Source organism: Physeter macrocephalus, chromosome 16 (assembly GCF_002837175.3).
Source record: "Physeter macrocephalus isolate SW-GA chromosome 16, ASM283717v5, whole genome shotgun sequence".
Taxonomy (NCBI): Eukaryota; Metazoa; Chordata; class Mammalia; order Artiodactyla; family Physeteridae; genus Physeter; species Physeter macrocephalus.
Window position 1 is genome coordinate 14388922 of NC_041229.1, and position 18490 is coordinate 14407411.

The window sequence follows — 18490 nt, forward strand, 5'->3', positions numbered from 1 at the left end:
CACGGCTCACGGGCCCAGCCGCTCCGCGGCATGTGGGATCCTCCCGGACCGGGGCGCGAACCCGGTTCCCCTGCATCGGCAGGCGGACGCGCAACCACTGCGCCACCAGGGAAGCCCCTTTTAGCTATTATTTACCTTAGGTAAATCATTTAACATCTCCTGGACCCAGTTTCCTCCTTTGGGACTCTGGTGTGATAAAACTATGATAAAACCAGACAGTGAGAAAGGTTCTGGCACTTTACCTGCTAGTTACGATGCACCTTTTCAAGCCCACAGGAAACCCATCTGGTCCTCTCATGATTGTACAGACTTGTTCATGGTCCCCCTCGGTTGGTGTTTGTGGTCTGAGGGGTCTCAGATGCTCTGGTCAGAGGGGGGTGTCCCTGCTTCTGTACCCCCTGAGTGCTGAGTCAGGAGCACTGGCCTGAATCCAGCTCTTCCCTTACCAGCCATGTGGTCCTGGGCATGTTACTTAATTTTTTCGAGTCTCAGTTTCCTCATCTGTAAGACGGGGAGAATTTGATCTATTTCACAGGGTTGTTGGTGAGGGTTAACTGGGGTGATGCACGGGGTTCGGTGCTTTGACATGCAGAGGAGTTTAGCACGTGAAAGTTCATCCCCTCCCATACCCCAGAGGCTTGGGGAGCAGGATTCCCCACAGTGCTGGAGGAGGCTCTGCAGTTGCGTGCATTCTCTTTTGTTCTGGTTGCTGCCAGAGAACCAGCCGCTAGTGGGCTGGTTTGGCTGCTGCAGCAAAGAGCTGCCATCTCCTGGCCAAAGTCTGTAGTGATTTCCGATCTCTGCCTGTGAACTCCGAACTGGTGATCCTGTAAACAGTGCCTCAGTGCTGCTTCCGTGACTGCTCTGCAACTATTACTTTGTAGCTGTATAACCCGAAGCTCCTTTGCCACTTTCCTGCCCACTCACATAACTCTGGGAACACTTGGTGAAGTTTTTCCGTGCTGGGCTGCAAATTGCTAGGGGAGGCTGTGTTTTATACTGGATATAAAACATATATACCTGAGCACGAGCCTCAGGCAAGTTATTTAACCCCTGGGAGCCTCAATTTTGTGTGTGTGTGTGTGTGTGTGTGTGAGAGAGAGAGAGACAGAGACAGAGACAGAGAGACAGAATTTCAATGTCTTCCTCTTAATGAGACCAAAGTATGTACCGCATATAGCACATTGCCTGTTACATAGTAGGAATGCAATAAATAATAATAACAACAACAGCAATAATCATACTTTGTCCATTCAGTAAGGCACTGTTCTGGGACTGGATATACAGCAGTGAACCAGTAGGCCAAGTCCTTAGTGTCCATGGAGTACATATTGTATTATTTTTATTAATAATTAATAACAGTATCAATACAGAATCTAGCAAGTGCTTGACATAATAGATACTAAAAGATCATGAATTATTAATGAGAAAGAGCATAGTAGAGGGCCTAGCCTATGTGTAGTAGGAACCAAGCAAATGGTAGCTATTTTGTGGTTTCATTAGGTCAAGGGCTCTGACTTCAGGAAAGGAATTTAAGGACTAGGGTGCCCTGGGGGAGAGTGACCAGGGCAGTCAGGGGACCCAAAGTGATGTCATGTGACATGTGTGATCTCTCTATGAACAAAGGATGGAGGATGCAGGCCAGAGAAGTGAAGATTCAGGGTAGCACAAGTGTCCTTTGGAATGTGTAGGGCCATCTCAAGGTGAAGGCAAAGAGGATGCTGAGGATGAATGCGGAAGTTACAGAAAGATGGCTTTCTCTTGGCAAGCGGAGGATTGTTTTAAGCCACAGAAGGGCTGTGAGTAGAAGCTGAATCGTGAAGGAAATTTCCACAGTAGACAAAGGCAAGGCCAGATAAGGGCTCTATGGCATCCTGGGGGGGATTTGGTGGAGCCCCCAGAGGTGGCCTTAGTGTTGGGAGGGAGAGAGGGCAGGAGTGGCTGGGGGTCACAGTCTTTTCAAACACTGCAGCTCTGGTTTTCTCTGTTTTCCACATGGGGTTCTACGTTAGATTTCAGGGGGCAAAGGGCTCTGAGGCTGAACCAAATTTGGGGGAACCACTTATCTGGACGATCTCCTTTCTTTAGGGCTTGCGATTCTGAAGAGCTTGCTGTTAACCACGGGTGAGACTAGTCCTAGGCCTGATTTACTCATAACATTCTCTCTTTAAATCAATTTTCTATCCTTAGTGATCTCATGGTAACTTGAGTCTTTTTTTCTCCTAAGCAGCATCAGGCATGAAACTTTTTCTTGGTCTTCTTGAAAGTCTAAGTTAATTATGTCCACTGGTTTCCTGTGTCCATGTGTTTTTTTCCTCCTTAGTGACCTTTAGTAGATTAGCGAACGATGCAGTCTCCTTGCAGAAATGACTCTGTCTTTCTTCCACTTGACTGCACCAGCTGATGCAGTCTTCCCTAAATGCATACTTTATCATAAAATCTATCAGCTTCTAGATAGGAAAGTGGGGTCCCCTGGTCCTTTCTAGTTTAAGTTCTCGTTCTAGTTCAAGTCCAGGTCTTATGGGTCCACATCTTAGAGGAGACGGAGGGCACGAAGGAAAAGCAGGGCACTTAATCCCCAAATCCCAGAGCTTAGAGTCCAACCCTGATTCCTGTCGGCTGAGTGACCCTTCTCAAGTCACTTGAGCTCTTTGAGTCTCGGTCCCCTCATCTGTACAAGGAGGTTCACTGTATCTCAGAGAGTTGTGGGTAAGATTCAGGGAGATTCTGGATGTGAATGTGCTTCTCAAACCACAAAATGCTGTGCTTGCTCTGTTTGGGTGGAGGTGAGACACGGCTGCTGTTGTTATTATTCTCTTTAGCGCTTCAGTGATTCCTCCTCACCAGGGTAGGTCCTCCTGACAGCCTGACAGAACCCTGCTCTCTGAGGATCGGAGGTGTGATCATGAGTGAAGTCCCAGTGTCAGGGTGGGAATGGGATGACGGTGAAGTGGGGTGACCTCAGCTGTGTTGCCCCCTTTCTGTTTCACATCCACGGGTGAACGAGTGCCCTGCTCTGCCTGGGGTGGGGGGAAGTAGTTTCCCCTGCCTCTGTTCCATCCATGGAGCGTATGGAAGCGAGGGCTTCGATTTTGGGTATTTTTCTCTGACTCTCCCACTGTGTGTAGCCAGCGCATAGCATATGCTCAGGAAACACACGCTGAATGAATGCATGCATATTATAAAGGAAGAAACTAAGACTGCAGGAAATGCCTAAAGCATCAGACACGTCAGCAGGCAGAGCCCGGCCAGACTGATATGCAGAACGTTTCGTGACGGAAGACACCACTGCCATCCCTGGACGGGTGCCCATCCCCGGACGGGTGCCAACTCAGTCTCTCGCCCTCTTCCTCAAGTATTTCTTTCACCTGCTACCCTGTGAGAGCTTCCGCTTGTATGCGGATTAGGCCAGGAAGCTGGAAGCTGCTCTGGGAGGGAGGGGTGGGGGAGAGGTGTGCAATTCTGAGTCTTGTTTACAAATTCCTCTGCTGTAATCCTGTCAGAGCTGCAGGCTGCGAGGTGCAGTTAAGCACGTCACAGGGGGACTGCCGTGTTGATGCTGCTTACTCTCTCTCTTTCCCATCACTGGGGTTTCCAGGTGGGCTCAGGCCTCACCCCAGCCCTGTCTGGGACGCAAGCGGCTTGGTAACAGCTCCAGTAGCATCTGGTACCTTTTTCAATCAGACTTGGCTAATCTTGTTTTCAGTGTCAGATAAATCAGACCGCTCATTATAGGGGTTCCAGTCTTTGGTCATTTATTTGTCCTTCATTCACAAATATTTATCAAGTGCCTATTCCGTGCCAGGCCCTGTGCTAGGTTTGGGGCTAAAAAGATGGAAAAGACACAGACCCTCCTCTAGAAGCTCATAGTCTGGTGGCAACAGGTTTATAAGAGAATGTGGCAGATGAATGCATTTCAGGTTTCGGGGAATCACTGTCTGGGGGAATCATTGCTTGGGCATTTGAGGTGCTTTACAGAGGCAGATGTTTTCATCGGAGCAAGAAGGAAGGCTGAGGGGAGGAGAGCTGCCTGGGAAATCTGAGAGGCCCGCCAAGATTTTCAGGCCTGAGAGCATTTGTCTCGTGCTGTCCTGCGTTAGTTCTGGGGCTTCGGAAAGTTTGTCCAGAGTTCCTGAGCCCTGTTTTTGGTTGCTTCCAGTTTTCCTCTATGCCCTGGACTAGTCTCTCCTCACTTCCCACATTCAGCTCCTGAGATTTTCATAGTCGTCGTCAAGGGCACAGGCTGGGAGTGAAGGGCGTTTGCTGCAGATGACCACTGGGGTCTCCACTGCACAGAGGGGAGGGGGAGAGGGTGAGGGAGAGGCCCGGGGGCATGGACCAGACCCGACTTCTAAACCGCTTCTCCGTGTCAGTAGCCAGGCACAGAACTCCACCTCAAGTGCAGGAGTGAAGAGCCCTGGGGGATGGAAGAGGGCCTGGGGATGTACGTCCACATTCTCGGGAGCTGGTCCCTGTGTCTGACATGGCCCATCTCCTCCCATCCCAGCTCCTATGCAGCCCTCAGCCTCTGCTGACCTCCAGCAAGGCCCATGCCCTGGTCTGGCTCTGACAGCTCCCCTCGCGTTCCATCACAGCCTGTGAGTCAGTTGTTAGTGAAACAGGAGTTGGTGTGATTGTTTGATAACCATCTACCCCTCCCCACCCTCCACTCCCTCTAGACGCTGAGTGAGCCCAGGGCCCACGTCTGCTTTCTCTCACCTGCAAGTCTAGTGCGAGCACAGAGGAGGCATGCTGCCCGTTTCTTGGGATGAGTGAGTGGAGCTGGACGCCTGCTGCCCTGCCTGGGAGGGGTCAAGGGTGGGCTGGGCCAGATTCTGGGGGTGGCTCAGCCCAAGGCATGAGCCCCTGGCAGCTGCTGGGACTCCACCCTGGCCCAGCCCCCCTGAGCTGCAGGGCACAGGGGGGACCCTCAACCTGAGCTCCTGCAGAGCCTTGCACGACCACCCCGCGGGGCCCAGACCTCAGCTCTGCCCCCCTCGCCTGTTGCTCCAGCCACAGCACCCTCCCCCTCGCCCCCCACGGCCACGCCTTCTTTCTGTTCACATGCACTTCCGTCTGCCTGGAGAGAGCCTGCTTATCCTTCAAGGTCTAGTGCAAGTACTTTCTCTCCTGGGACAACTCCCTGACCACCCCCAGAGAGAATTTACTGCCTCCTCTGCTCCAGGGGTACCTTGCACCACCTCTGGCATTGGATTTGTCACACTCCCTTAGGATCCTTTGCTTAAGGAGCTGTCCTTCCTCTGGATTTCGAGCACCTCCAGGGCAGAACCTAGGCATTGTACCCTCTTGCTCTCCTTCCAGCCGTCTGGAGGCTGGCCAATAGCCGGGGCTGATTAAAGGGTGGTTGGAAGGATGGAGCTACTTTGGGGGTCACATCAGGTAGGGAGGGGGCCTGAAGAACAGGAGGGGGCCTAGCCCTTCTTTGCCTGTCTTGCCCTCTTGGGTCTTTCGACTGCCCAGCTCTTCTGTCTACGAGCCAGGAAGGTGCCACCAGGGCTGAGTGGGCTCCTGGACTCGGCCTCTCTTGGAGGTGGACCCCACCCATGCTCCCAGACCCCGGCTGACCTGCCACATTCCTGAGCCCCAGCCAAGCCCAGCAACCCACTGCGTCTGTACCAGCTGGCAAGTCAAGGAAGAGAGGGTGGGGAGGACCTGCTTCTTCCAGGGTGGCCCAAGGTTTGGGCTGACCTCAGGTGTTGAACACTCCACTCTGGTGGTTCATGGTGTGTTGGGGCCTCCTGGGAAGTAATGAGTTAAGATCAGGATGGCTAGTCCCGGCCTCCCAGGCTTCCCTCCAGAGATCAGCTGTGGGTATCAGATATCAAGGGACACATTCCCCTTGAGGGGACATGGGGCTCAGACCTCTGCCCAGGGCCCTCCCCAGCTCCTGTCTCACTGGTGTACCTGGTTGAATAGGTTTGAAGGAGAACCATCATGAAGACACAGCCACCAGTGCAGGACTCTGTCTAGGAAGCGGCCCGAGGGTGTGGGAGGAAGCAGGGAGGGGAAGGAGAAGGGAGGGCTGGGAGCTACAGTTGTCTGGGCCTCATTACAGGGAAATAACAGGATTATCAGGTACGGGTGGTTTAATGGTTAGCTCAGGGGCCAGAAGCTCCCTGGGTCCCATCCTGGATCGTGGGTAAATCTGCTGCCTTGCCTCTGGGGCCCCGGGCCTGGTCCATCCTCCCCAGCTTGCCCACTTGCCCCCGTGCACTCATACAGTAGCACCCGGCTCCTTCTCTGGGCAGTGGAGGGTCAGTGCTGGCCACGCCGCCCACCTGCTGTTCCCTGGGGCAGAGTTTTCTTTAGCCATAAATGCTGACATCTGTACAGGGCTCCCTGGTTTACAGAGGCTATTCACATATATCACTAGCCCATTTAATCTTTCCACTAACCCTGTGTATGTGCCTAGGGGGTCATGTGGATAATGTTTCTGTTTTATGGAGGGAGACGGTGAGTCTCAGAGTAAAGTTTGAAGACTAACAAGCTCATAAGGGAGCTGGCCATGTGACCTTTTGACTCTATGTCTAGTGCCCCAGCCATCTGCCCCCCAAATTGCCCCCTTCCATGTTGCTCCAGGTGCCACCAAGAAGCCACTGACATTCAGGCGGGCTGGCACCGCTTCCTCTTCCCTCCTGAGAGCCCCGGCGGGATGGAGCTTCTCTGCAAACAGGCTGGGCTTCTAGGGACGGGACATAGAAGGCTGGTGCTTCAATCCTGGCTGAACTGCAGAGTAAAGCAGGCGAACCCCTTGCCCTTTCTGGCTCCAGCTCCCCCAGCCCTGGGGCTAGAGCGTTGCCAGACTGTTCAGGGAAGTGTCACAGAAAGTGCTCGAGAGTCAGGAGACCGTCACCTGAGGGGCCCAGCAGGTCACCCCCTTCTCTCCTGGACCTAATGCTCCTCCTTCCCTGCCCTTCCTTTCCTGCTCTTTCAACTTCACGTTGCTTGTTGGTAACTGCAGCATCTTGGCCAACAATCAGAGAAGGAAGTTTCCCTGGTTTCCACCTCCTCCCCTCGCTGTCCTCAGCCGTCCTCCCTGAAAGGTGGGATTGATTCTCTTTGCCCTCAAGACAGTGGAGAAGCTCTCGCTGTTCAGAGGAGGAGGAGAGAAAGCAGAGCCAAAAGGAGGGGCAAGTAGATTGCCACGGCACCCCAGATTGTTCTGAGGCAGTGCTCCACTGTTTTTCTTTAAAAAGAAAAGGAGGGCTTCCCTGGTGGCGCAGTGGTTGCGCGTCCGCCTGCCAATGCAGGGGAGCCGGGTTCGCGTCCCGGTCTGGGAGGATCCCGCGTGCCGCGGAGTGGCTGGGCCCGTGAGCCGTGGCCGCTGAGCCTGCGCGTCCGGAGCCTGTGCTCCGCAACGGGAGAGGCCACAACAGAGGGAGGCCCGCGTACCGCAAAAAAAACAAAAAAAAGAAAAAAAAAAAACAAAAAAAAGAAAAAAAAAAGAAAAGGAGTTAGTTTCCCCAGAGAGGAAAAGGCCAGGAAAAGCAGAGGGCCACCATTGTGTCAGAGCAGACCCTTGCCTTGGAAGAGTGGCTCCAGTCTCCAGCCAACAGACCAGGAGACCTTGGGCAAGAGAGTAGGCAGGATGGCCCTGGCTTGGTGCTGGTGCAACGGCTGTTGGCGAGGAGGGCAGGTGGGGACTGACACCTATAAGGGGCTGGAGCGTGGGGTGAGGCAGGTGTGACTTCTTTTTTTAACCTGGAAGGTGTTGCAAAATTCTCAGCTGCCCAGAGGGCCCTTTATGGGGAGACCCTCCCTCCACCAGTTTTCGGAGCAGAGGCCTTCACACTCACCATGTTGGCTCTGCGACCTTCCCGAATTCTCTACTGCCTGGAGCTGAGCGACGTCGGCAAGTCAGGAGGAGGGCCTCCCGGGATCGGGCCCTGGCTGGCCAGCAGGTCAGTGATCCCTGGCAGCATTGGCTGGAGGAGGCCTAAGTGCAGGGCAGGCTTCGGTCCCTAGCATCCAGCATCTCTCCCCATCTCGAGGAGCTGGCCTCGTCCCTCCCACCGCTGTTTACCAGGAGTGATTTAGAGACTATGGGGCAGGTCAATTAAAGCAACCCTACAGGTGAAGTTGCCAAGCTGGAATGATTATGTGTCTTATAATCTGACACTTGTCTTAGGGGCTGGAACAACACCTGGAGTCATTCTTGGGCCTTCGGCCTCAGAACAGGTGACACACCTAGGTGTTGTAAAAGCCTTCCTGCCTGAATGGCTTCCACCCAACTGGGTGTTGGCTGTCTGTGATGTCAGAAGGCCCTCTCTCTCTCTCTCTCTCTCTCTCTCTCTCTCTCTCATCTCTTCTAGTTGCAGGTGTTTTGTTTGGGGTTCTCACTGTGTGGGTGTTTTGTTTGGGGTTGTGGGGAGGTGGAGGAGTTCGGGGAGTGGGCTGACAGAATTTACTGCTCAGTGGAACTGGATTGTTGCCATGAGTGGGGCAACAGGATTGGGAAGTCCGTGGAGAACAGGTTTCCCTACCTTTCCCTGGACCTTGGAGTGAAGCTGTCCTGCATAGGTTCATATACGGAGTACCAGCCAGCATAGCTTTTGAGCATTTCTTGCCCCTGCCTCACCAGTTATTACTATTTTGAATATCACCCAGCAGGGTCACTGCGGATTCACGTCCTGCTGTATCCTGAGGTCTGGAGCCACCGCTTGGCCAGGGGGTGTGCAAGGCAACACCTTGGAACCACAGAACCACAGAACTGGAAGGGATTTGGACAACTGTCTTCTCCCATCCCTTTTGTGGGTCAGGAAACTAAATTCCCACAAAAGGGATGTCCCAGATCACACAGTAAGTTAGTGTCGGTTTCTGAACAAGTCTAGATTTTCTTCCATTTCTCAGCCTTGACCCTCCCCAGAGACCAGCCCAGGTTAGACTTCTGTATTGGCCCATCCATTGATAACATGCTTGTATGTATCATCTCTTTAATTCTCACCATAACCCCATGAGGAATATTTTGCTCCCATTTGACAGTTGAGGAAATCATAGCTCGTGGAGATGAAGTGACTGGCCCCCAAATCACACTGGGTTTTTGGCAGGGCTGGGACTTGAGCCCGGTTCAGGGCTGAATGTAACGCATGTGTCTGAAAGCCCTGGGTGATGGTCTGGGGAGACATGGCACCTGCAAGACCCCGGTGACCTCTGCTCAGAAGGAGGAATATTGGCTAGATTTAACTGTTTACTGGCCTAATCTTGGCTGCTCCATCAGGTGTGGCCTTGGACTCATCTCTGAGCAGCAGAGATCTGAGCTGGTCTGGAGGGTCTCTTGGGCCCACCATCCTTCCCCACTCTAGGGTGATGGCCTTCAGAATTGGAAGTTTTGGGCCAAGTCAAGTGCCCGTGATCTCAGAACATGTGACTTCAAGGGACAGGCTGCGAAGACCCAGGCAGGCATGTCTCTCTTAAGGAGGACCCAGCAGTCGGGCAATGGGAGGCCAGGGGGCCACCCTGAACCAGGCTTTTCCTGACCTTGCTTCCTCTCTGTACCAGGCTAAACATCAGGCCCCAGGCTTGCATCTCCTTGCTGGGTGCTCAGGTGATGAACCAGGAAAGAGGTAGCTGCGTGGGCAAGAATGCTGCTGGGCGGGGCTTGCTGGAGGGATTGATCTCTCAGCCCTCCTGTCTCCAGCTCGGGCCCAGGCTCCCAAGTGGGTCTGGGAGCCTGAAGAGAGGCCTGGGAAGGAGACAGGCGGGCAGGACGAGGCAGGGTCGTTCTGGGGAGGGGCCTGCACGGTGTACAGGTGGAGGCGCAGGGTCCTGGGGAGAGCAGAGGGCCCATCCTCCCGGGCGCTGGGGGGACCAGCTGGCTGGAGCCTCCCAGCCCCCTGTCCCCATTCATCCAGAGGCAGCTTTAACTCCCCCTTCGCTCCTCCTGTCCCGTCTCGAATGGCTCTTTCTCTTTTCCAGCCATCTCTTTGAGTCCCCTCCTTTCTTCTCCCTCCTTTCTCTCCTTTTGCTCCTGTTTTATCTCTTACTCTCTTTGTCCGACATTTTTTCCTCTCTGTTCTTCCTGTTGCTCTCATTTCCAGCACGTGGGTCAAGATCAGAGGCATTTTTGCCACGAAGCTAACGTAGTCTAAGCTGCAGGGCCCCTCCCTGCACGGCACCTCCAAGGCTGGGAAAGATCCCAGTGATGTGTCCACATGGTCCTACTGTTTTGTAAATTTTGCAGCAGAGTTTTGCGGGTATGCTTTTTCTCAAAGAGGGTCCCTCAAAATATATCAGCTTCAGGCCTCACACAACCTGGCTCTCCCTTGGTGAAGAGCATGGGCTCTGGTCGCCTGGGTCCTTATCCCAACCACTGACTGTGTGACTGTGGGCATCTTACTTAGTCCTCCCAAGTTTCACATTCCTCATCTGTAAAGTGGTGATAATAGGACTGACCTTATGAGGCTGTTACAGGATTAAATGAGAGATGCATGTCTGGTACCTAAAGGGGATTTCCTGAATGGAGCTATTATCCCTATTCATTTCACAAAATGTGCATTTCTGGAGCTCTTGCTAGAGCCAGGCACCAGGGCTTAGGAGATAAAAGACAAATCCTTGCACGCGCACACCTCATAGTCTACAGGAGGGGATATGACACATCCATAAATCATTCTAAGTTAATAAGATGTTCCAGTAGAGTTAAAAAGAAAACTCTTTGGGAGTTTAGAGAGTTTTTCATCTTTCACTGCCCTCTTCCCCTCTCTCCCTTCCTTCCCCCTTCCCTCATTTCACCTCCAGGACATTTTTACCTAGATATGTAATTATAGGACAGTCTATCAATTGCCAGTTTTCTCTGATTGTACATTGGATCTTCGCATCAGCATCCGTCCATCTACATCCGCCTGCCCATCCATCCATCCACCCAACAAATGTTTTCTATGGTGTTAAAGGCACTGCGATGTTAGACCCTGTGGTGGGAGAAGATAAAAAGCTCTTGCCCTGGAGAGCTCGGCCTGCCCACGGACTGCACTCCCCCTATCACAGCAGGACCTTCTGAGGGCAGCAAGTCCTCCAGATCGACCTACTGAGTCGGAATCTGCATTACAAGATCCCTGGGTGATTCAACTGCACCTTTAAGTTTGTGAAATGCTGCTCTAGATCTCTTTCTATGCTGGGGAGTGGGTAGAGGCTGTTATTTCTGGAGTGAGCTGAGCTCAGAGACTGGAGCTTGACATCCATGAATCCTTGGGGTTCCTTCCAGCCAGCAGAGTCTATGATTCTTTCCTCTGAGCCCAAATAATTTGAGATAAGTTTCAGCGACAGACCCTTTTGTTCTAGCCTCTCCCAGGAAATTAAGTGAGAAAGGGTGCAGCCCGTGGGCATGTGCTGGCAACAGCTCTCATCACCCAAACCAAACAGCTCTGAAATGCGGCAGGTAGGGAATGCAGCGCCTGTGCTATGGGGACAGCAAGGGGCACCTCGGCTCTCTGTGAGGGATGCAAGTGTGGCCCTCTGTTGAGTCTCTTTCTGGAGAGGATTTTCATTGCTTGGCAACCCTTCTCCCAAGACATGGGTTAGGCCCCGAGGCTGTAGAACTGAGTCTTAAATATCTGCACCAAAGAAGAACTGGGGAACCTGAGAATCCCCAACCCTGGCTGGTCTCTGCTGGGTGGGAGCTGACCTTTCTCTTGCCAGGATGAAATTCCACGGGTGGAGAAACTAAGGCTGGGGGCAGGGGTGGGGCACACAGTGCATCTGACAGAATGACAAGACACTTTTGCTTCCATAAACCACAAGAGGGAAAAATAACCAGCATGTAAATTGTGTTCCCATGTGCCAGGCTTTTACACCTGTGCAAAGAAAGAACATCACCTCATTTAGTCCTTGCGGCCACCCTAGGATGTGGGTGCTGCTCTTGCCTCCATTTTACAAAGGAGGAGACAGGCTCAGACGGGGTGGGATCCAGGTGTGCGTAACTTGGGATGCCCAGGCCTTTTCCACCGCATCGCGCGTGGGTAGGCCCTGCATGGGTCGTGGAGAGAAACTGCAATGGCCTCTGCTGTCCTCCGGGGACCTCTGGAAAGCCACTCGGTCCCCTGCAGCACCAAAGCACAGGGTGGGCCTGTCTGGACCCCAGGGGGCAGTTTCTACATTGCCAGTATAATTTGAAATCAGTCTCAGAGAAAATATTTTCATTCAGTCCTCTCTCCTGCAAATTAGGCAAAGAATGAATTTCAGATTATTTCAGAGGCAGCCTCTTTCTTTTCATCTGTCTCTAGAGGCTGCTCATAGCTTCACCCTGGAGGAGCCCAGTGGTTTAAAGGAAAAGGGAGGGCAGTGGGGCTGGGAGATGCTGGTTTTCCTCTTAACTGTGCTGTAGATTTGAGACCATGAACATATAATACTTTTTTTTTTTTTTTTTTTTTGCGGTACGCGGGCCTCTCACTGTCGTGGCCTCTCCCTTTGTGGAGCACAGGCTCCGGACACGCAGGCTACACGCAGGCCCAGTGGCCATGGCTCACGGGCCCAGCCGCTCCGCGGCATGTGGGATCTCCCCAGACCGGGGCACGAGCCCGTGTCCCCTGCATCGGCAGGCGGACTCTCAACCACTGCGCCACCAGGGAAGCCCAACATATAATATTTTGATGATTTTTTTAAAAAAAGAATCTGGCTAGAAATTAAATAGTATAGATGAAAACTTTATTACATTTATTTCCTCAGGATCAGAGAATCAGTTTAAAATCCAGTCTATTATACGTGGAATAAACTCCATGTACAGCTTTAAATCTTAACTATAACAGCTCTGTCACCCACCAGCTGGGTTACCTTGGGCATGTTATTTAACCTCTCTGTGTCTCACTTTCCTCATCTGTAAAATGGGTGACAATAATATCTACCTTTAAAGGCTGTTTAGAGGATTAGGTGACTTAATATTTGTAAAGTGCTTACAATGGTGCCATAAAAATATTGTCAGTGAAGTGAAAACGATTATTATTTCAGCCACAGGTTAAATAAATCATCACCTTCAGAATGTATGTTTTGCCATGTAGTCTACATGTCACTGATTTTTTTACTGCTTCATCAACAGTGCATGTTTTTTATTCAGGTTTCAACTCCATCTTTTGCCAGTTGTGTGGGTGAGGGCTGGACCCTCACTTCTTGGCCTCGGTGACCTGCGGTGTTAAAATAGCTTCCCAGTCTGGTCCATGATGTAGTTGTGAAGGTGGGAGGGGAGAACAGTTGTGTGAGGGCTTCACCAGCCAGGCAGAGCACTGTCAGTGTAAGGGACCTGTGTCCTACAGATGCGGGACTTGTGAGAATTTTGAAGGCCCTGAAGTGGTCCATGCATCTGCTCCGGGAAGGGCTGGACCATCCTGCAGGTGCAGTCCCACCCGAGTTGTGCTCTGTCATGTGCTTGGCTCATTCTTCATCTCCTTACCTGGCAGGGGAGGTCCAGTGCCCACTTTTCTCCTCCCAGTACTGAGCTTTTGCAATTCTTCAGGGATGGAATTGCAAACAGATCCCTGAAGAGGTGCAAAAGCTCAGTGCTGGGTGCAAGGAGGAGCCTGGACCAGAGGAGAGGGCAAGCTGGTTAAGGGCTTAACAGGACCACACACTGATTCCCTCTGGCAGCTACTAAAGGATGCCCTTCAGAAGTCCTGAATCATAAAATGATCCAGCTTGGACTTTATACAAGAGATACCCTGGCAAATGCTTGCTGATGACATCAGGGCAGCTCCCAATTTATTCAGGAAGCCAACGTGCATGGATTGGTGAAGAAACATCACACGTGTCTGTGCACAGGGCTTTATAGCAACAAAGCATCTTTTCTCATTTGACCTTCAAAACGATCCTGTGCTGTTGACCAGAGAACTGAGGCTCAGAGAGGTTGAGCAGCTTGTCCAGGGTTACACAGCTGCTAAGATGTCCACCTGTAACTGACCCATCTTCAACCCCTTCATATGGTCCTTTCTTTTAACTTTTATTGGCAACTTGGCAGTATATCCTCCTGCTGGATTGTCGATGCCTCTACTGGGTTGAATAGTGTCTCCCTGAGACAAGACTAGGACCCTTTGCTGCAGTGCTTGCACCTGGACAAACTTCTCCTTGAGCAACAGAATACAAAGAAACTATAAGGGACTAAAAATAACTGCACACGTGTGCAGTTGGGGCCAAAGTAGAAACAATATGATACAAAAAGGCCACAAACCAACTGCCATTTATTAGGTATGGGGACCAAAAGCAGGGTAATACCCATGATCCCTATACACAGCACCACCAAGGGGGTGGGCAGACCGTCTAAGGCACCCCTCTATCCCGACCATCATGCTGATCTGCCCCTACCCTCCCCCAGTTAAGAAACCACCTGCCCTCCTTGGAGAGAGGAGAGCGAGAAAAGAGCAAGTGCATGCTATTACTTGTTCTTGCTTCCTCTTGCTGCAGCACAAATCCCAGTAAAGCCTTGCCTGAATTCCTTGTCTGGCCTCTTATCAACTTCTGCTGATTAAAGAGTCCAAGAACCCCGGTTGGTAACACCCCAAGAATTCATGTCCAACCAGATCCTCAGAATGTGACCTTATTTGGAAAGAGGGTCATTGTAGATATAATTAGTTAAGATTGGGTCATGCTGGAGTAGGATGGGCCCTTCATCCAATATGACTGGTGAGAAGAAACCCAGAAACAAACACACACTGAGGGAAGATGATGTGTAGATACAGAGGGAAGACGGTCATGTGAAGACAGAGGCAGAGATTGGAGTGATGCTGCCATAGGCCAAGGATCACCTGGGGCCACCAGAAGGGGGAAGAGGCAAGGAAGGATCCTCCCCTAGAGGCTTCAGAGGAAGAATGGCCCTGCCAACACCCTGATTTCAGACCTCTGGCCTCCAGAAACATGAGACAGTAGTTTCTGTTGTTTTTACCACAAAGTTTATGGTACTGTTACTGTGATACAGTGCCAAGGGCAGGGGTTGTGTCTTATTCTTCTTTGTGTTTCTGTTTCTTCTAGTCTTGCTGTGTTCTTTCCCATCCTGGATGGTTATACGCACAGAGAATCTAAGTCCTGGCAGCTCATGCCCTATATAGACAAGGGTTTTGATCCTTGATGTGGATTATATTTATCACAGCAAATTCACCTGTTTAATCCTATTTGGCTCGGGCTTTTTTCAATGTAACTTCTACCATCTCAGCTACTCTGAGAGTGTGCCTGTCTGCGTTTGTGGGTGTGATGGTGTCTGGGAGGGGAGGTAGGAGGTGATGTGGTCATCACACCTTGGGAACAGACTTTGTCTGGCAGGCACTCACAAAATCCCTTGAGTCCATCTGTCTGGGGCTGAAGGTTTCAAGCCGGGTCCGAGGGGTCATGCTGGACCTTGCTCTTGGCTTTCAAGTGCAGGCTGGACCAGCACTGCCCAAGGATCTGATCTTGCTCAGGCTGCCACGAAAAGGGAAATATTGAGAAGGGAGGTGATCACCCAACCCCCTCCTCAAAAAGAGGCATTTCCTCCACCAGAGTCATTGAGCCAGATCCTTGCAGATAGTTGAGTCATAATCTTTGCCTGTTTACTCTTTCTGTCACTGTCTGGACAGTCTCTTTATGCTGGGACTTCCTGTTACTTGTCCTTGTGCTGAAGTTATGTGTGTGGGGGCGGAAGGAAGGCAGGTGAGGGGTGATGGAGATGAGGGGTGAATTAGAAAGAGCATGGGTTCAGTTTGAGTCCCCACTTGGTGACCTTCTAGATAAAAAAAAATCATAAGTATTTATTATGGGAGAGAGGCAGGGAAGCTCTCTCTCCCTGGGAGAGAACTCATTTATATTTTTATTTTTTATCTTTTAATAAATTTATTTATTTATTCTTGGCTGTGTTGGGTCTTCGTTGCTGCAGGCGGGCTTTCTCTAGTTTTGGCAAGTGGGGACTACTCTTCATTGCGGTGCGCGGGCTTCTCACTGCAGTGGCTTCTCTTGCTGCGGAGCACAGGCTCTAGGCGTGTGGGCTTCTTCAGTAGTTATGGCATGCGGCCTCAGTAGTTGTGGCTCATGGGCTCTAGAGTGCGGGCTCTAGAGCGCAGGCTCTGTAGTTGTGGCGCACGCGCTTAGTTGCTCCACAGCATGTGAGATCTTCCTGGATCAGGGATCGAACCTGTGCCCCCTGCACTGGCAGGCAGATTCTTAGCCACTGTGCCACTGGGAAAGCCCCAGGCCCATTTATTTTTATATCTGCAGCACCAGCACAGTGCCAGGCACACAATGTGCTCAAATGTTGCTTAAGTAAATTTAGTTTAAAACATAACTGTTGCCACAGAGAAAGATACTTCTGGCAGCTGTGTGGAGGAGGGGAAGGGAGAACCAGGTAAGAGGCCATTGCAATAGTTCAGGTAAAGATGGAGAAGGCCTACATTAAGGCCTGGTCCACAGGAATGGAGAGGATGAAGAAAAGGAAGGGATATTCTTTATTAATATTCTCCTCTGTGCTGTGCCTTATGCTATGCGCTGTATGTTAAGTAATTTTGTCCTAATAACCTTGCAAACTCAGTCTCATAAATGTTCCCATTTTATGGCTGAGGGAACTGAAGTAACTGACCCAATACCACTCAACTCATACTTGGTGTGCAGACCCAGAGTGCAAGATTGGCTCAGACACTGGGCTGCCAGGATTTAGAGACATTTCTGACACTCCAAAGGACTGTCTGTGGGAGGAATTGGGGATGACTCTGAGGTTTCTCTGTGGGTGATGGAGTTATGGTGGGCCATTAACAGTTGTGTTCATTGGGTTGACCCTATTGCAAGAGGGGATGCTTTTAGATTGTTTGTGTCCAGGCTTTGCCAAATCCCGCAGAAGAGCATTTATTGACAATGCTGGTGCCTCTGGCTTGACTGAGTGCTTCTGGCCTCAGAGTGATGCTTAGGGAGAGGCTGCTTGGCTCCTGGAAGCCACTCTGCCTCAGTGGGGTTGCCCGATGTGGACAGCGCTGCCAGGTGGCGGAAGCTCACTTCCTCACCCCAGGGTCCCTGCTTCTTCTCCTTTGAGTAGATTCATCTCCCACTTGAAAGGCCGTCAGTGAGCAGCCCTTCTGTCAACATGCAGACATGGTCCTGGATGCCCCTCACATCATCGCCTTCATCTTCTCCCTGCCCATTACCCAGAACCAAAGTTCTTGAACCTGAAAGTCTCCAGCCCAGACTGTCCCTAGACCTCATCCCAGGCTCTGTGGGAATCTCTCATTCATTAGCCATTTACTGAGCACCTGTAGTCTGAGGACACATGGGTGAATCAGGCACCTTACCTGCCCCCCATAGCTCTCCGACATGGTGGGGAGGGCACTGTAATCTGCCGGGGAGGCCGTGCTGAGAGTGCAAACTGAACTGGAGGTTGGCAGCCTCCCCAGAGGAGGTAGCATTTGAGCTGAGCTTATGAGGATGAGCGGGACGTGGTCAGGTATAAGAGTAAGGGCCAAAGGGGAGGAGAGCATTCACAGCACAGAGGAGGCTGTGTGTTTGGGGAACAAGCTATTAATTCCACAAATATTTACTGAGCACCTTGTCTATGCCAGCCTTGGGCTGGGGCTGGGAAGATACATAATACATGACCCTGATGAAACTCACAAGACATCTTCTTTTGCAGGACCTGTGCACAAAATGAGGAATTTGGACACAGGCCCATGTACTAGTCTTAGAAGTTCCCAAACTAGGGTTCTTAAACCCAGGGATTATGCAAGAGGATCCATTGGGATAGGAGGAAAAAACATTGACACTTCAATACTGAAAAATATTGAAATATTTATGTGTGTTTTTAAACTAAAAACAAAGAAACTTTGAGCTTTTCTAATATTTGCTGTGTGAGTTGATCCAGGTCCCCACACTTAGCCCCTATGTCACGCGTGTTGTGTGTCTGAGGGAGTCCGAGGGAAGTGGGGGATGGGGAGTTCCATGACAACGGGCAGACGGGTCCTTCCATCTTCATTCCCTTTTGCGACACACATGTGCTCATGAAGTGGATTTATGGGTGATCTCATCTAGTTTTAACAAAATTGACCCTCACACAATGGACAAGGTGCTTAGCAATTTCCTGAAAAGACGCTGGAGGTTGGAGAGAAGGCCGTGGTCCAAGTACACACAGAAGGCAAGGGATTGGCAAGACTGTTGCTCCCCGACTCTTATCTTTTTTTTTTTCTGTATGATTTTTCTTATATATTTTTATTTTTTTAATTAAAAAAAATTTTTTAACATCTTTATTGGAGTATAATTGCTTGACAGCGTTGTGTTGGTTTCAGCTGTGTAACAAAGTGAATCAGCTATACGTATACATATATCCCCATATCCCCTACCTCTTGCATCTCCCTCCCACCCTCCCTATTCCACCTTTGTGACCTAGGTGGTCACAAATCACCGAGCTGATCTCCCTGTGCTATGCAGCTGCTTCCCACTAGCTATCTATTTTACGTTTGGTAGTGTATGTATGTCCATGCCACTCTCTCACTTCGTCCCAGCTTACCCTTCCCCCTCCCCGTGTCCTCAAGTCCATTCTCTACGTCTG

General features: G+C 51.1%; 1 protein-coding gene across 3 annotated transcripts in view; it reads right to left on the minus strand.

Moving 5' to 3' along the window:
* Nucleotides 1-8051, minus strand: part of TMPRSS4 (transmembrane serine protease 4) — a 39156-nt gene extending 31105 nt beyond the window's left edge. For 2 of the 3 annotated variants that reach the window (XM_055091604.1, XM_055091603.1), the window contains exon 1: nt 7818-7972. In XM_055091604.1, coding sequence (XP_054947579.1) covers nt 7818-7820 — 3 coding nt within the window. In that variant the 5' untranslated portion in view covers nt 7821-7972. Of the gene's footprint in view, nt 1-7817 lie in introns of all 3 variants that reach the window. The other variant, XM_055091602.1, reaches the window with a different exon arrangement.
* Nucleotides 8052-18490: the final 10439 nt, after the last annotated feature.